Source organism: Heptranchias perlo, chromosome 2 (assembly GCF_035084215.1).
Source record: "Heptranchias perlo isolate sHepPer1 chromosome 2, sHepPer1.hap1, whole genome shotgun sequence".
Lineage (NCBI taxonomy): Eukaryota > Metazoa > Chordata > Chondrichthyes > Hexanchiformes > Hexanchidae > Heptranchias > Heptranchias perlo.
In genome coordinates this window covers 25,427,462-25,446,524 of record NC_090326.1, presented here as the reverse complement: position 1 = coordinate 25,446,524, position 19,063 = coordinate 25,427,462, and the positions used below count along the sequence as shown (strand labels likewise).

The 19,063-nt window shown below is 43.9% G+C and overlaps 1 protein-coding gene across 3 annotated transcripts in view; it reads left to right on the top strand.

Moving 5' to 3' along the window:
- eepd1 (endonuclease/exonuclease/phosphatase family domain containing 1) overlaps window positions 1-19,063 on the top strand; it is a 137,724-nt gene that overhangs the window by 44,802 nt on the left and 73,859 nt on the right. For all 3 annotated transcript variants that reach the window (XM_068001383.1, XM_068001390.1, XM_068001400.1), the window contains exon 2: window positions 12,583-14,162. In XM_068001383.1, the coding sequence (XP_067857484.1) occupies window positions 13,309-14,162 (854 nt within the window). In that variant the 5' untranslated portion in view covers window positions 12,583-13,308. The remainder of the gene's footprint in view (window positions 1-12,582; window positions 14,163-19,063) is intronic.

The following is a 19,063-nucleotide window of genomic DNA, read 5'->3' as shown; positions in this document are numbered from 1 at the left end:
TGACAATGAGCCACGTAAGGGAATATTAGGACAGGTGATCAAAAGCTTGGTCAAAGAGGTAGGTTTTAAGGAGTCTCCAGAGACAGAGACTTAGAGCCTAAGCGACTGAAGGTATGACTGCGAATGGTGAGGCGAAGGAAGTTGTGGATGTTTGAGACCAGTATTGGAAGAACACAGATCTGAGGGTTGTAGGGCTGGAGGAGGTTAGAGATAGGATGGGACGAGGCCACGGAGGGATTTGAGCACAAGGTTAACAATTTTAAACTTGAGGTGTTGCCATGTAATTGTATGTAGCTCCATTTATATATTCAGTTTAAAGCAGTACTGTATGAAAGAATGAATTTGTATGTAAAATTGAAGAATTATAGGTTAAGGTTTAATAAAGTTTGACAAGGATCTTAAGGACTCCTGGTTGCACAAGATTGAAGCGTGCAAGCAGAACAAGTAAGCCTGGCTCAAGTCACTGTCCTGTGTAAATATACAATTTTCTACTTGCTAGTCAGCTGAGATTATTCAACTGGACCAATAGGCTTTCATTGAGAAACTAAGGCATAGGGTCAAGGCCTGTATTGCAGATCACCAAAATTGAAAGGAGTAAAACAGAAGGTGGTAAATCAAGAAATAGTGGGTGACATTGATTGGGTTTAAAAAGCCTGACTCTTGTGGAAGGTGAGAGACTGAAGGAAAAGGGAAATTCTACCATATTGAAGTCTTGGGAAAGAAGGAGATGGAATTGGAGATTCTGCGATGTCTTTAAACACAGTAGGATGTAAGGAGGACAAAGGCAATTTAGGAAGGCATCTTTCCAGCTTAGGACAAGAGGGAATGTAAGATAAGAGTGAAAAATGAGAGGTTTAACGATGGTGAGGGGGGGTTGGAGGTTAGATGGTTCACTAGAAGGAGTTCTGGGGTTTTTTTTGTATCCAGGAGTATAGAGAGGTGCTGGAAGATCATCCCTCAATATTGAAACCGTTTTCAAGCTTCGCACAAACCTGTACTTAATAGAGTTTTAACAGATTATGACTGGAACATAATGTTGGAGTGATGGAGGAAATCATATGTGGAGCTGAAATAATTGCAGTACCAACTTTGTCACTGGAGGGAGTTGTATTATTTCTCAGTTAGAAAGTGGATCATTATACCAGACCAGGCGTTTTTAAAATGTCTAAGCAGCTGTTGCTCCATTTATGCTACAAGGTTTACCTCCAATAGCAAGAGTATTCTTGGAGGCAACCCTGCAATAAATGTGACCAGACGCTCTTGCAATTGTGCATCCCAAGGTTTTGACTCGCTGCTGAAAGTGCTGCTGGCAGTAAATAGAAACGGTGCTTGTGCCAACTGCAAGTAGGCTGGGCCCACAATTTTGGGCTTTCAGCTTAGACAGGTCAGCAATATGCTTTCACCACTATTGGCCTGTATGGATATTTCCCCTGCTGCCACCCCCCCCCCCCCCCCCCAACAAGAAGCCTGAACATTAGGGAGGGAATGTGGCAGATCAGCAGTTGCAAATGCAATTTTGCGCTATCTGTATGCACAGTATTGTTAATTGTGTTCCTGAATATGGAGAATTTGTGCATCTGCCGTTCCAAGTTGCAGAATCCACACTGCAGTTTCAACAGGGAGATTTGGCACAACCATTGGGCCATTTCTGTTGGAGTGTTTTGCACCTGTGTGCCTGTACAAAATGAAGTGCTCCCTGCTCAAGTTAATACTTGGTCTATTCCGTGAGGATATTGTTTATGCTGCTCCATGTTCTCCTGCCTTAATTATTGGTATAGTTATTTGTGATATTTCCCAGGACTGATGGAAGGATTAATTTCTTCCTGTAGTCAAATCTTTTCACACCCCACCCCCCCCCCCCCCCCTCAGAGTGAGGGTACAGCTCCATGGGCATTGTCAGACTCCATGTACCTACCCCAGGTGGTCAATCTTCGAATCTGAGCTTCAATGATGAATGTTGGCAGGCTGTTCAAATGGGGAAGAGTAGGGTGTCATGACTGAGACCACTCTTGTTCTTGCCTAAAGTATGTGTATGTTCCAGTAGGGGGAGTCACAGGCTAGAGGAGATATGCCCACAGATCTTTACCAATTTTATTGTACAGCTGGCTTTTTCTGTTTTTGGGTATCCCCATAGCAATACATTTGATGTTCCAAACTTGGTTGCTTGCCAGAACAGGATATAAAGCCACATTCCCACCACTGTGTAGCAATGTCTATTGGTATTCCAACATGAATTTTCCTCATTTCCCTCTTTGCCTTACCCCCACACCCCCTTATATTTTTCTGCCTCTCTTTTTAGATCTCTTCAGGTTAGGCACTAGTCTCCAGTTAAGGCAAGACTTGCTGCTCCCACCTACCTGCCTATGCTGTCTTTGGGCTAGGCGATGTCTCTAGCTCAAAGACTGCATAGGCAGGTAGGTGGGATTAGCCCTGGATGGATAGCTGGCCAATTTTATTTCTGGGGAGACTGACTTAAGTTCCATACAGGATCTCTCTTTGATTGTGGCCTCCGCTTGGAGAATGGCAAGAGTGAAAGTTTTCTGTTTATACCATCTTTGGAGCGCCAGTATACTGCATTATATTGTCCAAAATGGCCATTGTTACAATGATTAACTTTTAGCACTTCCATTAGTGCACAGTAAAACATAGTGTCTGCTGCAATTCACAAAATGGTTTTCAGAAGGGAAACGCACTGTTAATGTTAGTAACTGGATTTTTTTTTTTGTCCTGTGCTGGAACCACTCCACTGAGAGAGAAATAATGTGACTCTTTGCGAAACCGTTACTAGTTAACAAATTAGATGAATATTTTAGCACTTCTGTGAGCTTTTTACTATTAAGATATTGGGCCAGAATTTACTGTCAAAATAAATCTGCCACTTGTCAGGGGACAGGTCGCAGAATGGATAGCAAGCTGGCGACAAAACAGAAAATAGAATGGGGTTAGAAGTAGATACTCAGACTGGCAAATGATGGGAAGTGGTGTTCCACGAGGATCAGTGCTGGGACCACTGTTGTTCACAATTTACATAAATGATTTAGACTCGGGAATCGTAAGTACAATTTCAAAATTTGTGGACCATACCAAATTGGGGGATGTAGTTACTACAGAGGGAGAATGCGACAAAATACAGGAAAACATTAATAAACGTGCAGAATGAGCGTGTAATTGGCAAATGAATTTCAATATAGATAAGTGTGAGGTATTACATTTTGGTAGGAAGAATAAGGGGGCCACATACTGCTCGGATAATAGTCTAAATGGGGTAGATGAGCAGAGGGTACAGATACACATCACTAAAAGTAGCAACGCAGGTTGATGAGGCCATTTTTTTTTTTAAAAAAGCAAGCAAAGCAGTGGGGTTCATTTCTAGAAGGATAGAATTGAAAAGCAGAGAAGTTATGTTGAACTTGTATGAAACCTTGGTTAGACCACACTTGGAGTATTGTGTACAGTTCTGGTCTCCATATTCTAAAAAAAGAATAGAGGCACTGGGGAAGGTACAAAAAAAAATTCCTAGGATGAAACCGGAACTGGGAGGTTACACCTATCGGGAAAGATTGACCAGGCAGGGGCTTTTTTCTCTAGAAGAGAGACAATGGGGTGATCTGATAGTGGCCTTTAAGATTATGGAAGGGTTTGATAGGGTAGATGTAGAGAAGATGTTTCCACTTGCGGGGGAGACCAGAACTAGGTGCCATAAATATAAGAGTCACTAATAAATCCAGTAGGGAATTCCGGAGAAGCTGCCTTACCCAGAAAGTGGTTAGAATGTGGAACTTGCTACCAGGAGGGAGTAGTTGAGGCGAGTAGCATAGATACATTTAAGGGAAAGCTGGATAAACATGTGAGGGAGAAAGAAATAGAAGGATATGCTGATAGGGTTAGATGAAATAGGGAGAGAGGAGGCTTGTGTGGAGCATGAACACTGGCATAGACCAGTTGGCCTGTTTCTGTGCTGTACATTCTATGTAAATAGCAGTGATGCTAATAGTGCTCACCTTTTATGCGCAAATCACACTGCAACTTCAGGCAAGGGCAGATGCATGGTTAAACCCGAAAATCTGGAAGTCTCTGCCAGAGTTGTGCTGCTCCGCCATTAGCTTCACTAAAACTGGATCCTGCTGTCTGGCCTCACCATTGAATTGCTTTGAATGACGTGAAGTTCCTGTATTTGCGCGGTAGGTACGAACTAAACAAAGTTAGGGCTTGTCCATTTCAGTCTAAGTACCTTAATTTTTTTTCAAAAAATATACTTTATTCATAAAATTTGCAGCAGTACATACAATACAGTTGTCATATCACATTCCAAACGTACCTTTTTTAATGGCCTGAAGTCTTAGTTGCTGCCAAACAATCCCTCTGGCACTAAAAATTAACTTTTACGAGTGTGGAGTCTCATTCCTTCAGCTTTTAATTGTTGGAGACTTTTTTAAAAAAAATTAAATTTCATTTTTTATTTTCCTTTCTGTCTCTTTTTTCTCAATCCATTCTTTCCTTTTTTTGCTTTCTATACCTGATATGACATTGAATTCATTATTCTAACTTATACTTTCTGGTTTAACCTCTACGCTGTTCATTAACAATTCTTCAATCTGGTTAAGGAGATGCACAGTTGCAAGCCTTGTTCACACCAGTCCCAGATGCCCTGCAGAGAGTGCCATGCTGTTTCCATTTCACACTTAGAACAACTTGCCGTGCAGAAGCTCACAGAAATTAAACGGGCAAGGGCTGTCTCGTTCGTTTTCCAGCTACAGTAAATTCAGATCCATTAGGTTTAATGAGCAAGACATGCTCTTTGCTGTGCAGAAGATTCTCTTTTTTTTTAGGTTTGTCCCTGATCATTAGCCAGCTATATGTGAAGCCTTGGAAGACACCTGATTTATTAGACAATGGCTCCTTGTCAAGCACGGGATTTAATTGCAATGCATACAAATTTTAGTCCATAATGGATTTGTTTGCAACCTTGAACTAGGTCTTTAATTGTCTGGAAGACCCAGCCGATTAGCATAAATTCTTGGCCTCAGGCTCGTCTGCATTTGTGGCCCTCCTATTTCACCAGGGAGCAGCTTCAGAAAGCATGGCATGCTCCCCATTGGTACTGGCTAGTAAATCCAACCAGAGTCTCTGAGGGGGTAATAAAAGTGAGATTTTTATGAAAAATTGTTTTTTTTTCCTTCATAAAATGGGGAAGTAATTTGATTTTTTTTAAAAAAACCTTATGGACTTGCCTTCTTCTGTAAATGTGTGGCTGTTTGTAGAACACTAACCATAATTGTGTTCCAGAATGCAGAAGTTGCAGGAAGCAACCATTATTCTGGAATGAACAATTTCAGTTCGGTGTCCTTGCCTTTGTGAAGCTCCTTGGATGTTTTCTATCTTAAAGGGGCTATATTAAAAAGTTATAGTAATGCTGGAACTCCCTCCCTAACAGCAGTGTGGGAGAACCTTCACCCCACGGTTCAAGAAGGCGGCCCACCACAACCATCTCAAGGGCAACTAGAGATGGGCAATAAATGCCAGCCTTGCCGATGCACCTTAATCCCAAAGTAAAGTGGAGGACTTTGTTGTGGACTTCAAAACTCGCCTCCCCCTCCCTGCCCACCCACCCCCCCCCCCCCCCCCCCCACCCCACTCCTTGTTTTGCATAACGTGAACACATGACTAAAGAGGCTATGAATTTGTGATGGGAAGAGAAATTGGTATCCCACTGTTGATCTACAGTCCTGGGTGTTTTTTAAAAAGGAGATTGCAAAGTTATAGAATAAATATATACCATGTAAAAAGAAAATGGTGACTGCTTTAAGTTTTAAAATGCTGTGGAGAAAGGTTAGAAACAAACTATAATTTGAATAAAGTATATGGGGCCTATTGGTATGAAAAAAAACAAGAGCAAATACAAGAAAATAACGAATGAGGGTAAGAAAAGGGACAAGGAAAGCAAGAAGGGAGTATGAGGAAATAATCTCCAAATATTATAAAAGCAGTGAAGTAAGTACTCTACAAATATATTGGTAAAAAGAGAATAATCAAATGTGAGGTGGGAACCCCGGGAGGAGCGGTAAGAGGATAAGTGGAAATTTGCAGGGATTACAAAAGAGAAGGATATTGGGAAGGAGGTAAATCCTGAATTGGTTAAAAGGGAGTGGAGATATTATAAATAGATGGATTAGAGAAGTTAGTTACGCTAAAGGAGGACAAATGCTGGGGCCTGAGAGGATACATCGAAGCATCCTGAGAGAAATGGGTGAAGAGTGGAGGCTATAGAAATTATATTTCAGGGTTTTATTGAGTGGAAGTGTGTAGGAAGCCTGAAGTGGCCAACATAATGCCCATTTTCAAAAATGGAAACCAAGCTAGCCCGGGTAATTACAGGCCAATTAATTTAATACAGTATCTGTGGTAGAGAAAGTTATGAAATCTTCAGTTAAACATGAAATTACTAAATAGGTAGATGAAGAGAAAATAATGGGCAAGATTTTGCTGGAGCGTGTCCTGTTAGTTAGACTTTAGGTTTTAAATTTTTTTGCCCACAAAGTTGCTGGAAGTGTGAGCTGATAATGGTGCAGCGTGGAAAACAGGGCATCTGGGACCTTGGTGAACAACATGACAAACAGTCCATCTCCTTAACCAGTGAGATTTAAAAATTGAGAAATAAACAGAGGAAAGACTGAAAAGGAGGGTGAATTAGTCAAATCAGGTACAGAAAGAGAAATAGAGGGAAAGAAAGATTGGATTAAGACAGAGAAAAGAGACAGAGGAAAAGTAAGAAATTTGACATTTTTAAAATTTTCTAAAACAATTCACATCCCGAAGGAATGAGACTCCACACTTGTTCACTTTCTGGGTAAGACGTTGATTGGCAGTCATTAACAATTATCACACTGTTAAAAGGTTACTGACGGTATTAGTTACTAGACTTAACTTTTTGTGGCCAGTTTAATGGATAATTGCCATTTTCGCAAAGCTAACAGTGGAGAGGGGCAAATCAGCCAACAGCTTGTGGTGAGTCACAATTCACGGGGTATTTCTTCCTCGCTACAAGTTGCTGGCTGACTTGTGCATTAATAATGGCGTGCGTCGATCAAACGCTGTTATTTTTTCAGAAAATTTGGCCCGATTGGAAGCAGCCAACATGGGTTTCAGAAATTTCCTCTATTATAACTAACTACCATTCAAAAGTACTTCATTGGCTGTAAAGCGCTTTGGGACCTCCTGAGGTCATGAAAGGTGCTATATAAATGCAAGTCGTTCTTTGTCTTTGTATTTTCACTTTCGACTGAAATTGGCCATAAAATTGCTCGGCGGAATCCTCAATCGCTGCACTTCTGCCAAAGTATCAGCGGTGGAGCGGTAGCAGCTCCATGGAATTTCCTGGCCATTGTATTACTGCGCTAATGACTGTCAGGTCTTTGGGCCATGAAGCCTCAGTCTCCGAGCCTCTTGCCTCTGCAGCACTTTGCTTAAGTATAGTGCAGGTCTCTAAGAAAAACTCAACAAAGGAAATCGACAAGAAAATGGCTACCAAACTCCAATACCCTGGTGACTTCAGGCTGTGCTGCGCCTAAATTTTTTAGGCATAAATCATTGCATAAAGCTAGGAAATCCACGTGAGCTGGTCTTTTGCTTGGGGGTGGAGCTTTGTAAATGAGTGGCAGAGGGTAATGGCCGACATCTGTCAGAAGTGGCACAAAGGATCGAGGGAATTTGTACGTAGCGAAGTTTCAATGCAAAACCGCTGTAAATTAGTTATGCGCAAATTTCCTCAAGGTAGAAACAACCTTCAGCGCTGTAGTTACTGAAACTTACCAGGAAATTCTATGTCCGCATCTAGAGATACTAAACACCACAGGTGCAATGTACTGGGACCACAATTTTTTTTAAAAAACACTTGTCAGGCAATGGGAATTGATGCACAGTGTGTACCTGCAGGTAATCTTAAACGGATACAAAGGGGCCAAAGTAGAATTATTTGGATGCGTACTAAATCATGTTGATACTGTTTCATTTTTTTTAAGAAGGAAAGAGCATTCCATTCATAGGAAAATTACAGAGACACATTTATCTCCGTATAAACTCAGTGGACAGACAAATAAAAGTAGCCAGAATGTGTTGCATTTTCAGACGACTGGAATTTCTAATTATCGTGCTAGAGAATACAATGTGCATCAATGTAGTTTACTGAAACACTATAAAAGAATACTAGAAATGGCTGGACAAGATTGTTGTATATTGACTAACCTATAAGAGGGTGTTGTCCCGTTGCAGGATCTTTAGGCCATTTATCCACTAAGAGGATTTGGTGGGGGGGGCGGGAAGGAACATAGGAACAAGAGTTGGCCATTCAACAACAATAAATTGCATTTATATAGCACCTTTAACTTACTAAAACATCCCAAGACGCTTCACAGGAGTGTTATCAAACAAAATTTGACACCAAGCTATGTAAGGAGATATTGGGCCAGGTGACGGTCAAAGAGGTAGGTTTTAAGGAGTGTTTTAAAGGAGGAGAGGTCTAGGGAGAGAATCCAGAGCTTATGGCCTAGGCAGCTGAAAGCATGACCACCAATGGTGGAGAGATGAAAATCGGGGATGCGTAAGAGGCCAGAATTGGAGGAGTGCCAAGATATTTCAGGGTTGTACGGCTGCAGGGGCGTGGCCATGGAGGGATTTGAAAACAAGGATGAGAATTTTAAAATCGAGGCATTGCTAGACTGGAGCCAATGTAGATCAGTGAGTAGAGGCGATGGTTGAATGGGACTTGGTGCGAGTTAGGATACGGGCAGCAGAGTTTTTGATGAGCTCAAGTTTACGGAGGGTGCGAGGTGGGATGCCGACCAGGAGATCATTGGAATAGTTGAGTCTAGAGGCAACCAATTCAGCCCCTCAAACCTGTTCTGCTATTCTATTAGATCATGCCTGTACCTCTATTTACCTGCCGTTGCTCCATAGCCCTTAATTCCCTTACCTAATAAAATATCTATTGATCTCCGTCTTGAAAATTTCCATTGACTCAGCATCCACAGCCTTTTGGAGAAGTGTGTTCTGGATTTCTTCTACCATTTGTGGAAAAAGTGCTTCCTGATTTCACTCTTAAATGACCTAATTTTAAGGTTAAGCCCTCTTGTTCGGGATTCCCCACCAGAGGAAATAGTTCCCCTGTATCTACCCGATCAAATGCAACCATCTTCAGCCAGATTTGCTGAGTGAATGAACCATCTCTGCCTCCTCCCGAAATGGCTGGACAAGATTGTTGTATATTGACTAACCTAGTCCTCACCATTGCAGAAGCCAGCCTTCAGCCAGTTCAATTCACTCCATGTGAAATTAAGATATGGCTGAGTGCACTGGATAAAGCAAAGGCTATGGGCCCCGACAACATCCCGGCTGTAGTGCTGAAGACTTGTGCTCCAGAACTAGCCGCGCCTTTAGCCAAACTGTTCCAGTACAGCTACAACACTGGCATCTATCTGACAATCTGGAAAATTGCCCGGGAATGTCCTGTCCACAAAAAGCAGGACAAATCCAATCAGGCCAATTACCACCTCATCAGCAAAGTGATGGAAGGTGTCGTCGGCAGTGCTATCAAGCAGCACTCACCAATAACCTGCTCACTGATGCTCAGTTTGGACCCCTTGATTCCAGACCTCATTACAGCCTTGCTCCAAACATGGACAAAAGAGCTGAATTCCAGAGGTGAGGTGAGAGTGACCGCCCTTGACATCAAGGCAGCAGTTGACAGAGTGTGGCACCAAGGAGCCCTAGTAAAATTGAAGTCGATGGGAATCAGGGGGAAAACTCTCCAGTGGCTGGAGTCCTACCTAACACAAAAGAAGATGGTAGTGGTTGTTGGAGGCCAATCATTTCAGCCCCAGGACATCGCTGCAGGAGTTCCGCGGGGCAGTGTCCTTGGCCCCACCATCTTCAGCTGCTTCATCAATGACCTTCCCTCCATCATAAGGTCAGAAATGGCTGATGATTGCAGTGTTCCAGGCTTGGGCTGATGAGTGGCAAGTAACATTTGCACCAGGCAATGACCATCTCCAACAAGAGAGGGTCTGACCACCTCCCCTTGACGTTCAACGATATTACTATCGCCGAATCCCCCACCATCAACATCCTGGGGGTCACCATTGAACAGAAACTTAACTAGACCAGCCACGTAAATATGTGGCTACAAGAGCAGGTCAGAAGCTGGGTATTCTGCGGCGAGTGACTCACCACCGAACTCCCCAAAGCCTTTCCACCATCTACAAGGAACAAGTCAGGAGTGTGATGGAATACTCTCTACTTGCCTGGATGAGTGCAGCTCCAACAACACTCAAGAAGCTCGACACCATCCAGGACAGAGCAGCCTGCTTGATTGGCATCCTATCCACCACCCTAAACATTCACTCCCTTCACCACCAGTGCAACGTGGCTGCAGTGTGTACCATCTACAGGATGCACTGCAGCAACTCGCCACTGCTTTTTCGACAGCGCCTCCCAAACCCGCGACCTCTACCGCCTAGAAGGACAAGGACAAAGGCAGCAGGCACATGGGAACAACACCACCTGCGTGTTCCCCTCCAAGTCACACACCATCCAGACTTGGAAATATATCGCTGTTCCTTTGTCGTCGCTGGGTCAAAATCCTGGAACTCCCTATGTAACAGCACTGTGGGAGAACCTTCACCACACGGACTACAGTGGTTCAAGAAGGTGGCTCACCACCACCTTCTCGAGGGCAATTAGGGATGGGCAATAAATGCTGGCCTTGCCAGCGATGCCCACATCCCATGAATGAATAAAAAAAATTCCCTTTGTCATTTCAAACACCTTGATTAGATCACCCCTCAATCTACTAAACTGCAGGAAATACAAACCATTTATGCAACCTGTTTTCATAATTTAACCCTTTAAACCCTAGTATATCATTCTTGTGAATCTGCTGTGCACCCCCTCTAAGGCCAATATTTCCTTTTTTGTTCGGTGCCTAAAACTGCACACAGTACTCCACATTTTGGGGAGAGCTGGGGGATTACTGTTTTTATGCAAAGTGTATTGCCTTTTTTTAAAAAAAAGGCACCAATAGGCTGTTAATTTGCTAAATGGAATTTGTTCTCCCCAAGAGAGTGAACAATAAGCGATCTGTTTGCTTGTCTAGGTAATCGAAAAACACATCCAACCCATCGTGTTGGAAAATCCCTGCCTGGCTCAGAACAGCAAGAGGTAAAAAGACACAAACTGTGGTACAGGCTAAGAGAGAGAGAGAGATTTTTGGAACCAGAATGCTGCGCAGGCATTCAGGTTTTTAAAGAGAGCTGCGAGAGGTTTAGTCTGGCTCAAATTCGGGAAACTTTGGAGGAATAGTGAGAAGACACTTTGTTTAAGTCAGTTTCAATGACCCATTGATTGGGGCAGCATACCTTGTTTGTATCATTTACGCAAAGTTAAGTTGTACTGTTTGAATTAAGTGCGTTTGATTGTAACTGCCATTCGTATATTCACCTTGCTGTGAAATAAACAGCTCATGGTGATACAGGGCCTGGTGCGCAAAGTGTTTGCTCGGTTGGCCATCAGAGATATTGAAGAAGCAAGCACAAGAAAGATCACAAGGCGATACTGTTACACTATTGTACGAGTAGATATTGGGCAGTGTGAGCCAAATCCTATCGGTATCTAATTTTATTTGCTTCTTTGCTATATAGAATTTGGCCGTTGATTTGGTGGTTGATAAGACATATAACTTGCATTTTGCACGTGTAGAGTTATTTTTGCACTTGTACTTGTGCACGCCACCATTGTTTACTAATTTTGAACAACGGTTTTCGAACTTTGCTAAATAGGGGAGTCCCCTGCATGTAGTAGTACACTTTGTGAGACCCTTGTCTTCGCTTTTGAAAGAGTACCAGCTACCCAAGGAAACTCTGCCAGAAAACAATTTTATTAATTATGCATGATTGTGTGAGATGTGTTGTGGATTGGCAGAAGTCCAATGACTTTGCAGAATCTCTGACATGCCCCTTATGGACTCCTAGGATCCAGTTTGGAAACGTGCACTTTGAGGAACCGGTGCTAATGTACTATTAAGTTGTCTGAATTGTGACTACTTTGGAACATCGCAGGTATAGTAGATGGGGACGTTAAGACCCCACTTTGTTTTATTGGGTTGAGCACCCCATGCTTGGTACCTTTCCAACAATGTACTTTATTTTATAATTTCACTAAGGAATTGGCTGAAAATATTTTGGCGAATGCCTCATCTCTCTAGCTTGTAATGTTATCAAAGATGTATGGCTTCAGGTAGTTAATGGGTGACGGTAAGTATTTGCAAATTTCGCCCAAAATGTTTAAATGATCTTGAGAGCTTAACCTCTACGTGATTTTGTAATTAAACTTCTTGCGTTAGAGATAGTTACGATAATGCGGGGGTTGGGGGGAGTGGCGGTGGAAACAGATTTGCTCAAGGCCTGTGGCTATTTACATAAAGACAACCCTGATGCGTTTGGCCCCATTTTAGCTGAGATTAAGTTTCAATGGGTTTGTAATTGCATGTTCTATAGCTGCAGGATATTAACTGACTCCTGTCTGTTTTCACAGAGGCCAGGAAGCTCGGCTCCTGAGAGTGGATACCAGCTGCCAGTTTGAACGAAAATAGAAAGTATAAATCATCTTGGGGTGAGAAAGAAGGCGTGGTTTGTATTTTACTGTTTCTCTTTCACTGGATGAGGATTGAAGAAAGAAAAAAAAGACCAAGCAATTCGCAGCATTGGGCAGACAAACTCTGCCTCTTAACTGCAAAGCTCCAGTCGTTTGGTTGTGAAAGTCTGCCCTCCGAACTGTCTGTAACCAGATCTGATACCACGTGACTTGCCCTGGAGCTATTGTGATTAGTTAGCTGGAGGCACTGTGCCCCTCCCACTCGAGATGATGTGCACTTACGACCGAAGCTAATGCTGCACAGTGATTTGACAGCAGAGCTGGCACAGTGCCTGCTTAACATCTCTGGATTCAGCAGTAACGCAACAAGGACATAAGCGGCTTATTGAGAAACAAGCACAGTGCTGTGGAGGAAAGGGGAATGCGAAAAAGAGAGAGCATTAACTGTCTTGAGGAAGCGAGTGTGTGCTGTGGTTAGCTGGTGACTGATCGCGCTGTTGGGGTAACTACAGGACAGAAGTATTTTTCAGTCTGTAGTAGTCTCAAAAGTGGTTAGATGCAGACATGAGTGACTGTTGAGTCTCAGAGCAGCTACTAACTGCAGCGTGGAGAGAGGGAGAGAGTGAATGATCTTTTCAGACTATTGGTGCCCATGTATGACTAACGATGGGGGGGAACCTCGGCTGCCACCGTTCAATCCCCAAAGATCCATTGGAGATCGGGCAGAATCGCAAGTTCAGTGCGGCGTGCAACTTCAGCAACATTTTGGTGAACCAGGAGCGGCTCAACATCAACACGGCCACCGAGGAGGAACTGATGACCCTTCCGGGGGTCAACCGAATGGTGGCACAGAACATTGTGGAGTACCGGGAGTGTATCGGTGGGTTTAAAAAAGTAGAGGACTTGGCGCTGGTGAGCGGCATCGGTGCCGCCAAACTCGAGCAGGTTAAACTGGAGATTTGCGTGGCCAACAGTAAAAGCGTTGGCTCGGCCCAGCATTCGCCCAACTCCATGCGGAGGGATCCCAACTCTGAACCCCTCTCCTCCACCAGTAGGATCAACGTCAACACCGCCACGGTGGCCCAGCTAATGAGCGTGCGGGGGATAAGTGACAAGATTGCGCGCGGCATTGTGAGTTACCGCAAAGAGCACGGGCCGTTCGAAATCGTCGACGACCTGGTGAAAGTAACCTCCGTCAGCTCGTTGCTGCTGGATAAGGTCCGGCCTCGCGTCGTGGCGGAGCGCTCGCGGCCCACGTCCGCCAACGGCGGGATCGATTTCACGGCCAAGCCTCGCCACAGCCCCACCTCCCTTAGCTTGCAGAGCGAGGACCTGGACCTCCCCCTGGGCGGCCCGACTCAGATCATTTCGACGCGGCCGAACGTGGAGGCTTTCAGCGGGCTGCGTGACGGCGAGCACATCCTGAGGCTGGCCAGCTGGAATCTGCAGGGCTGCTCGGCCGAAAAGGCCAATAACCCCGGAGTGAGAGAGGTCGTGTGCATGACCCTTCTGGAGAACGGGTGAGCTTTGTTTCCATGTTCTGCTTTTGTTTTTTTTTATTTTAAAAGGTAACTCGGTGGCTGGTTCTCTTGTACAATACTTTGAACCGTCTTGTTTGAGTTTTTTCTTGAACTCTAAAAGCTGTCTGGCTTGTCATATGCTTGTGGTTTTAATGAGCCCACTTTTCATTGGCATCCTTCCAGTAACTGTCTTTCAGTATATTCCACCACATTGTGTTTCTTTATCGATGCACAGTTTAATGTTGAATTGCTGACTGAACCAGTTGTACATGAGGTGCAGTAGGCTGGGCTACGGATTGCACTCCTTGGCCATTTGCTTGCAAACAAAAAAAAACCTGAAAACTAGTATCGCGCACACTCTGTTTTTGCTATTAATTAAATATAAATATATAAACAAGGTTCAGCATTAGGGAGCATGCACTAGAATGCTGAGCTCGTCTTGCCTGTGCTTGATCAGCCTTCATCATTGAGAATTTTTTATAAAAGTAAATAGTGGCCATTTAGCATCCCTCACTCACTCGCGCTCCCCTGCCCCCGCCCCCGCCCCCAGCCAACTAAGGGAGCGGGGGTCCTAATTTTAGAAGAATGGCCCATTCTGCATTTCTATTTTTGGGGGAGGGGGTAGTAAGATTTCTCCAAGCAAATGCTACTGTTTTTTTTGGCAGGGGTGAGTTGTGAGTTAACCTATTCCAGCAGGTCACTTGGGCTCATGGTTCCACTGGTTACAGATTTGTATCAACTTGGAGGCTTTTCCAGGCACAGTGTGTAGTCAGAAATGGGGATCGTTCCTCACTGTCCCCGATCTGGACCAAAGGTTAGGAACAGGAGTAGGCCATTCAGCCCCTCGAGCTTGTTTCATCAGTCATTTAGATCATGGCTGATGTGTGTCTTGACTCCATTTACCCGCCTTGCTTCCGTAACCCTTAATACCCTTGCCAAACAAAAATCTATCAATCTCCGTTTTGAAATTTTCAGTTGACCCTCAGCCTCAACAGCTCTTTGAGGGAAGAGAGATCCAGATTCCCACTATCCTTTGTGTGAAGAGGTGCTTCCTGACATCATCCCTGAACGGCCCAACTCTAATTTTAAGGATATGTCCCTTTGTTCTGGACTCCTACCAGAGGAAATAGTTTCTCTCTATCTACCCTATCAATTCCTTTTAATCATCTTAAATACCTCAATGAGATCACCTCTTAATCAGGAATACAAGCCCAATCTATGTAATCTGTCCTCATAATTTACTCTTTTAGACCAGTATGATTCTAGTGAATCTGTGATGTGTTCCCTCCAAGGCCAATATATCCTTCCTGAGGTGCAGTGCCCAGAACTGAACGCTACTCTAAATGGAGTCTAACTAGGTTCAGTTGATTGTTTCCTCAATATGTTGGGTGGGTTGGGGGTTACAGGGGAACGTTGTAGGTGGCCTGGTAGTATAGTGGTCAAAGTATGAAACTTTTTTCTTAAATGACTCTGGCTACATCTAGAAGTGGCTGCTTAAGCTTATAAGGCTGGAGTATGTTTGAAAAGAAGTCTCCCCTCTAAGAAAATTCCTGTCTTGTAATCTGATGTGTCTCTCATTTCCCTCTTTCTCACTCTCTCTATGCCCTCTTCCTCACCAGGTATCAGCCAAGTGTGTGAATGTATATACACACTGGAACTGCTGCTGAGTTGGATATATTTAGCAGGTTTTTTGGGGGGGGGGGGTGAGGGAAAGAGAGTAGAAGAGTTTCATTAGCATAACTAAGTATAGTAGTATGACTTGCGCTCAGCTCCTGCCTGTTTTCATCAATGTAGAAGTCACTTCTTGGTTCACAGATTGTAAAAACCTGTAATGATGTGTAAATTATGCATCAGCTTTTACAATACTTCTTAACATTTGCATTACATTCCCCACCCACCACAGAGAAAGCAGTGCCATTTTAGCCACAAAGTTCAGTGTTGTTTTAATCAGGAAATGCCTATTAGGTACTCATTTTTTAGTCACCTCAGAAGGCTGAATGCACCCTGTGGGATCTGAATCAAGATGATTCTGATCCTTGGTGCAATGCTGAACCAATTGAGAGTGGTGTACAACCAGACTCACGCCCGGGGTTTGATTTTCCCCAGGCACTGGCAGCCCATTGTGTACTTGGTCTAAGTGGGCACTTGAAGAATGGCCACTTTGGCAGTGTCAGCGGGCTATTTGACTGTAGCGAGAGTTGGAGGGGCAGGATATGGGGGAGGCATCGCTGCCGAATCTGACATCCATGCTTGAACATTTTTAACATGGATCACTGAATAGGCAATTCTGCCTCCATCACACCTGCCCCCTCGACTGGGGAATGGAGACTGCCCCTTCCGTTCAGTCACTTTTATATTGGGCAAGACTTGTGCTCGTGTTGCTCTCTCCTGACCAGTTTTTGTCTTGTGCAGCTGGAGGCAATGCCAAAGTGAACTCGCCAGGTTCTTTAAGGCAGCCTGTTGGGAAGAGCCAGTCTAAAAAAAATGGATTGTTGCTCCTGACCCACCGACTGTAGCAAATCCAGCAAGGTTACTTCGCAGTTGCCACTGGCTGCATGAAATTCGTGCATTAGGAGCTTGATGGCACTTAACCCGGTCCAAAGAGTAACTCGTGACTCGATATGCTGGGTGGTGCATTAAGTCAGTGAGCTGGAGGATGCACGTTTTCACTTTTTAAGATAAGGAATTAAAAGCCTGTAGATGGCCACAAAAAGCAACCAAACAGGCTAATGGAATGTTGGCCTTTATCTCCAGAGGGCTGGAATACAAAGGGGAGGAAATTATGGTTCAGCTGTACAGAGCTCTGGTTCGACCCCATCTGAAATACTGCATTCAATTTTGGGCACCGCACCTCAGGAAGGATATATTGGCCTTGGAGAGGGTGCAGCGCAGGTTCACCAGAGTTATAACCAGGGCTTTGAGGATTAAACTATGAGGACAAGTTGCAAAAACTTGGCTTCTATTAGTCCCTTGAGTATAGAAGATTGAGGGGTGATCTGATCGAGGTGTTAAAAATGTTAAAAGGATTTGATGCAGAGAAACTATTTCCTCTGGTGGGAGAAACCAGAACAAGGGGATATAATAAAATTATAGCTAGGCCATTTTACAGGAAATCAGGAAGAACTTTTTCACACAGGCTATTAGAAATCTGGACACCCCCCCCCCACCCCCAAAAGGCTGTGTATACTGGGGGCCAATTGGAGCTTTCAAGACGGAGATTGATAGATTTTTGTTAGGTAGGTATTGAGGGATATGGAGCAAAGGCGGTAAATTGGAGGTGAGCTCCATATCAGCATGATCTAATTTAATGGCGGAGCAGGCTCGAGGGGGATGAATGGCCTACACCTTGTTCCTGTTTGTGTCACCAAAGGTGTTGAGACTGAGATGTCTCCAAGTTCTGCATAAATTGCAATGTGTTGGACCGCTACACGATGATTTAACAAAAGTGCAAACTGTTCGCAGTTTAATTGCAAGTGTAATTTTGCTTTTAGCAGCAGAGAGGTTCTCATTGTTGCAGTGTAATGAAGTTGCCAGGCGGTGATGTTTTTCCCAGCTCGTTTCACAATGTTGGCACTAAATCTGTCTAAAGTGAAGTATTTGCTGAGAGATCTTTGACAACAAGGAAATGTTACCAGAACTCAGCAGTTCACAACACAGTACCCACATCATACGCCTTGCACTAAATGTTGGACCGGTGTTTAGTGAACACAGAAAATGTTTTGTGCAGAGTGAAATAAAGTGCAGCAAATGTGCATCGATCTTGACTCTCTCGCTGTTGACATCCATTCCTGTGAATGCAGACCAAGCTCGTGATGCAGGAATTAAAAACTGGATCCTTCCATTCAACTGGTCAGCATTTCTCAGTGGTAGCACTCTCACCTCCTGAGTTAGAAGGTTGTGGGTTCAATTCCCACTTTGATACTTCAGCACATAATCTAGGCTGACGTTGATGGAGGAGACGTTAAACTGAGGCCCTGTCCACCCTCATGGGTGGATGGAAAAGATTCCAGCACTCTTTCGAAGAGCAGGGAAGTTCTCCCTGGTGTCCTGGCCAATATTTATCCCTCAACCAATATCACTAAAACAGATTATCTGGCCATTATCTCATTGCTGTTTGTGGGACCTTGCTGTGTATAAATTGGCTGTTGTGTTTCCTACGTTACAACAGTGACTACACTTCAAAAGTACTTCATTGGTGGTAAAACGCTTAGGGATGTCCTGAGGTCATGAACGGTGCTATATAAATGCAAGTCTTTCTTGCTAACCCTGATTTCCTTTTAAAAAGCATAATTATGACCGGTTGCAGTCCCTATTTTGCCAAATAAAAATAAAGCCATTTATTCAAAGTATTCAGACCCTTCTGTCAGATAAAGTAACTTCAGAAAGAAACTGAGGAATAATCAAGAGCTTAAGTTTTGTTGCTGAATGGCAGAGGGTAGCTCTTGAGTTTTCATGTGTGGCCTTTGCTAGAATTCATGGAGAAGGGATTGCATTGCCTCAACTCAGATTCGCTTGCAGATTGCTGCACAGCCCAACAGGTTTCACATATGGTGCAGGTGCCAATTGACCACCTCACTCATGCCCATGTACCCTAAAACTGCAGGGTAAATAGAATGAACAAATCAGCAGTGACTCTGGGTGGCTGCCAACAGTACAGCATATGGTCTGCTATATCAGTTGCGCTCCTGAATTGTAAACTCACTGTGGAGCCACTACCCAAGTGTCAGCTTGGCTCACTTGGTAGATTCTTGCCTCTGAGTTCGGAAGGCTTATGGGTTCAGGCCGCACTCCAGAACACGAATACGTAATCCAGTCTGACACTTTGGTGTGCTACTGAGGGAATGCTGCATTGTTGAAGGTGCCGTCTTTCAGATGAGACATTTAAACTGCCTGCTTCGGTT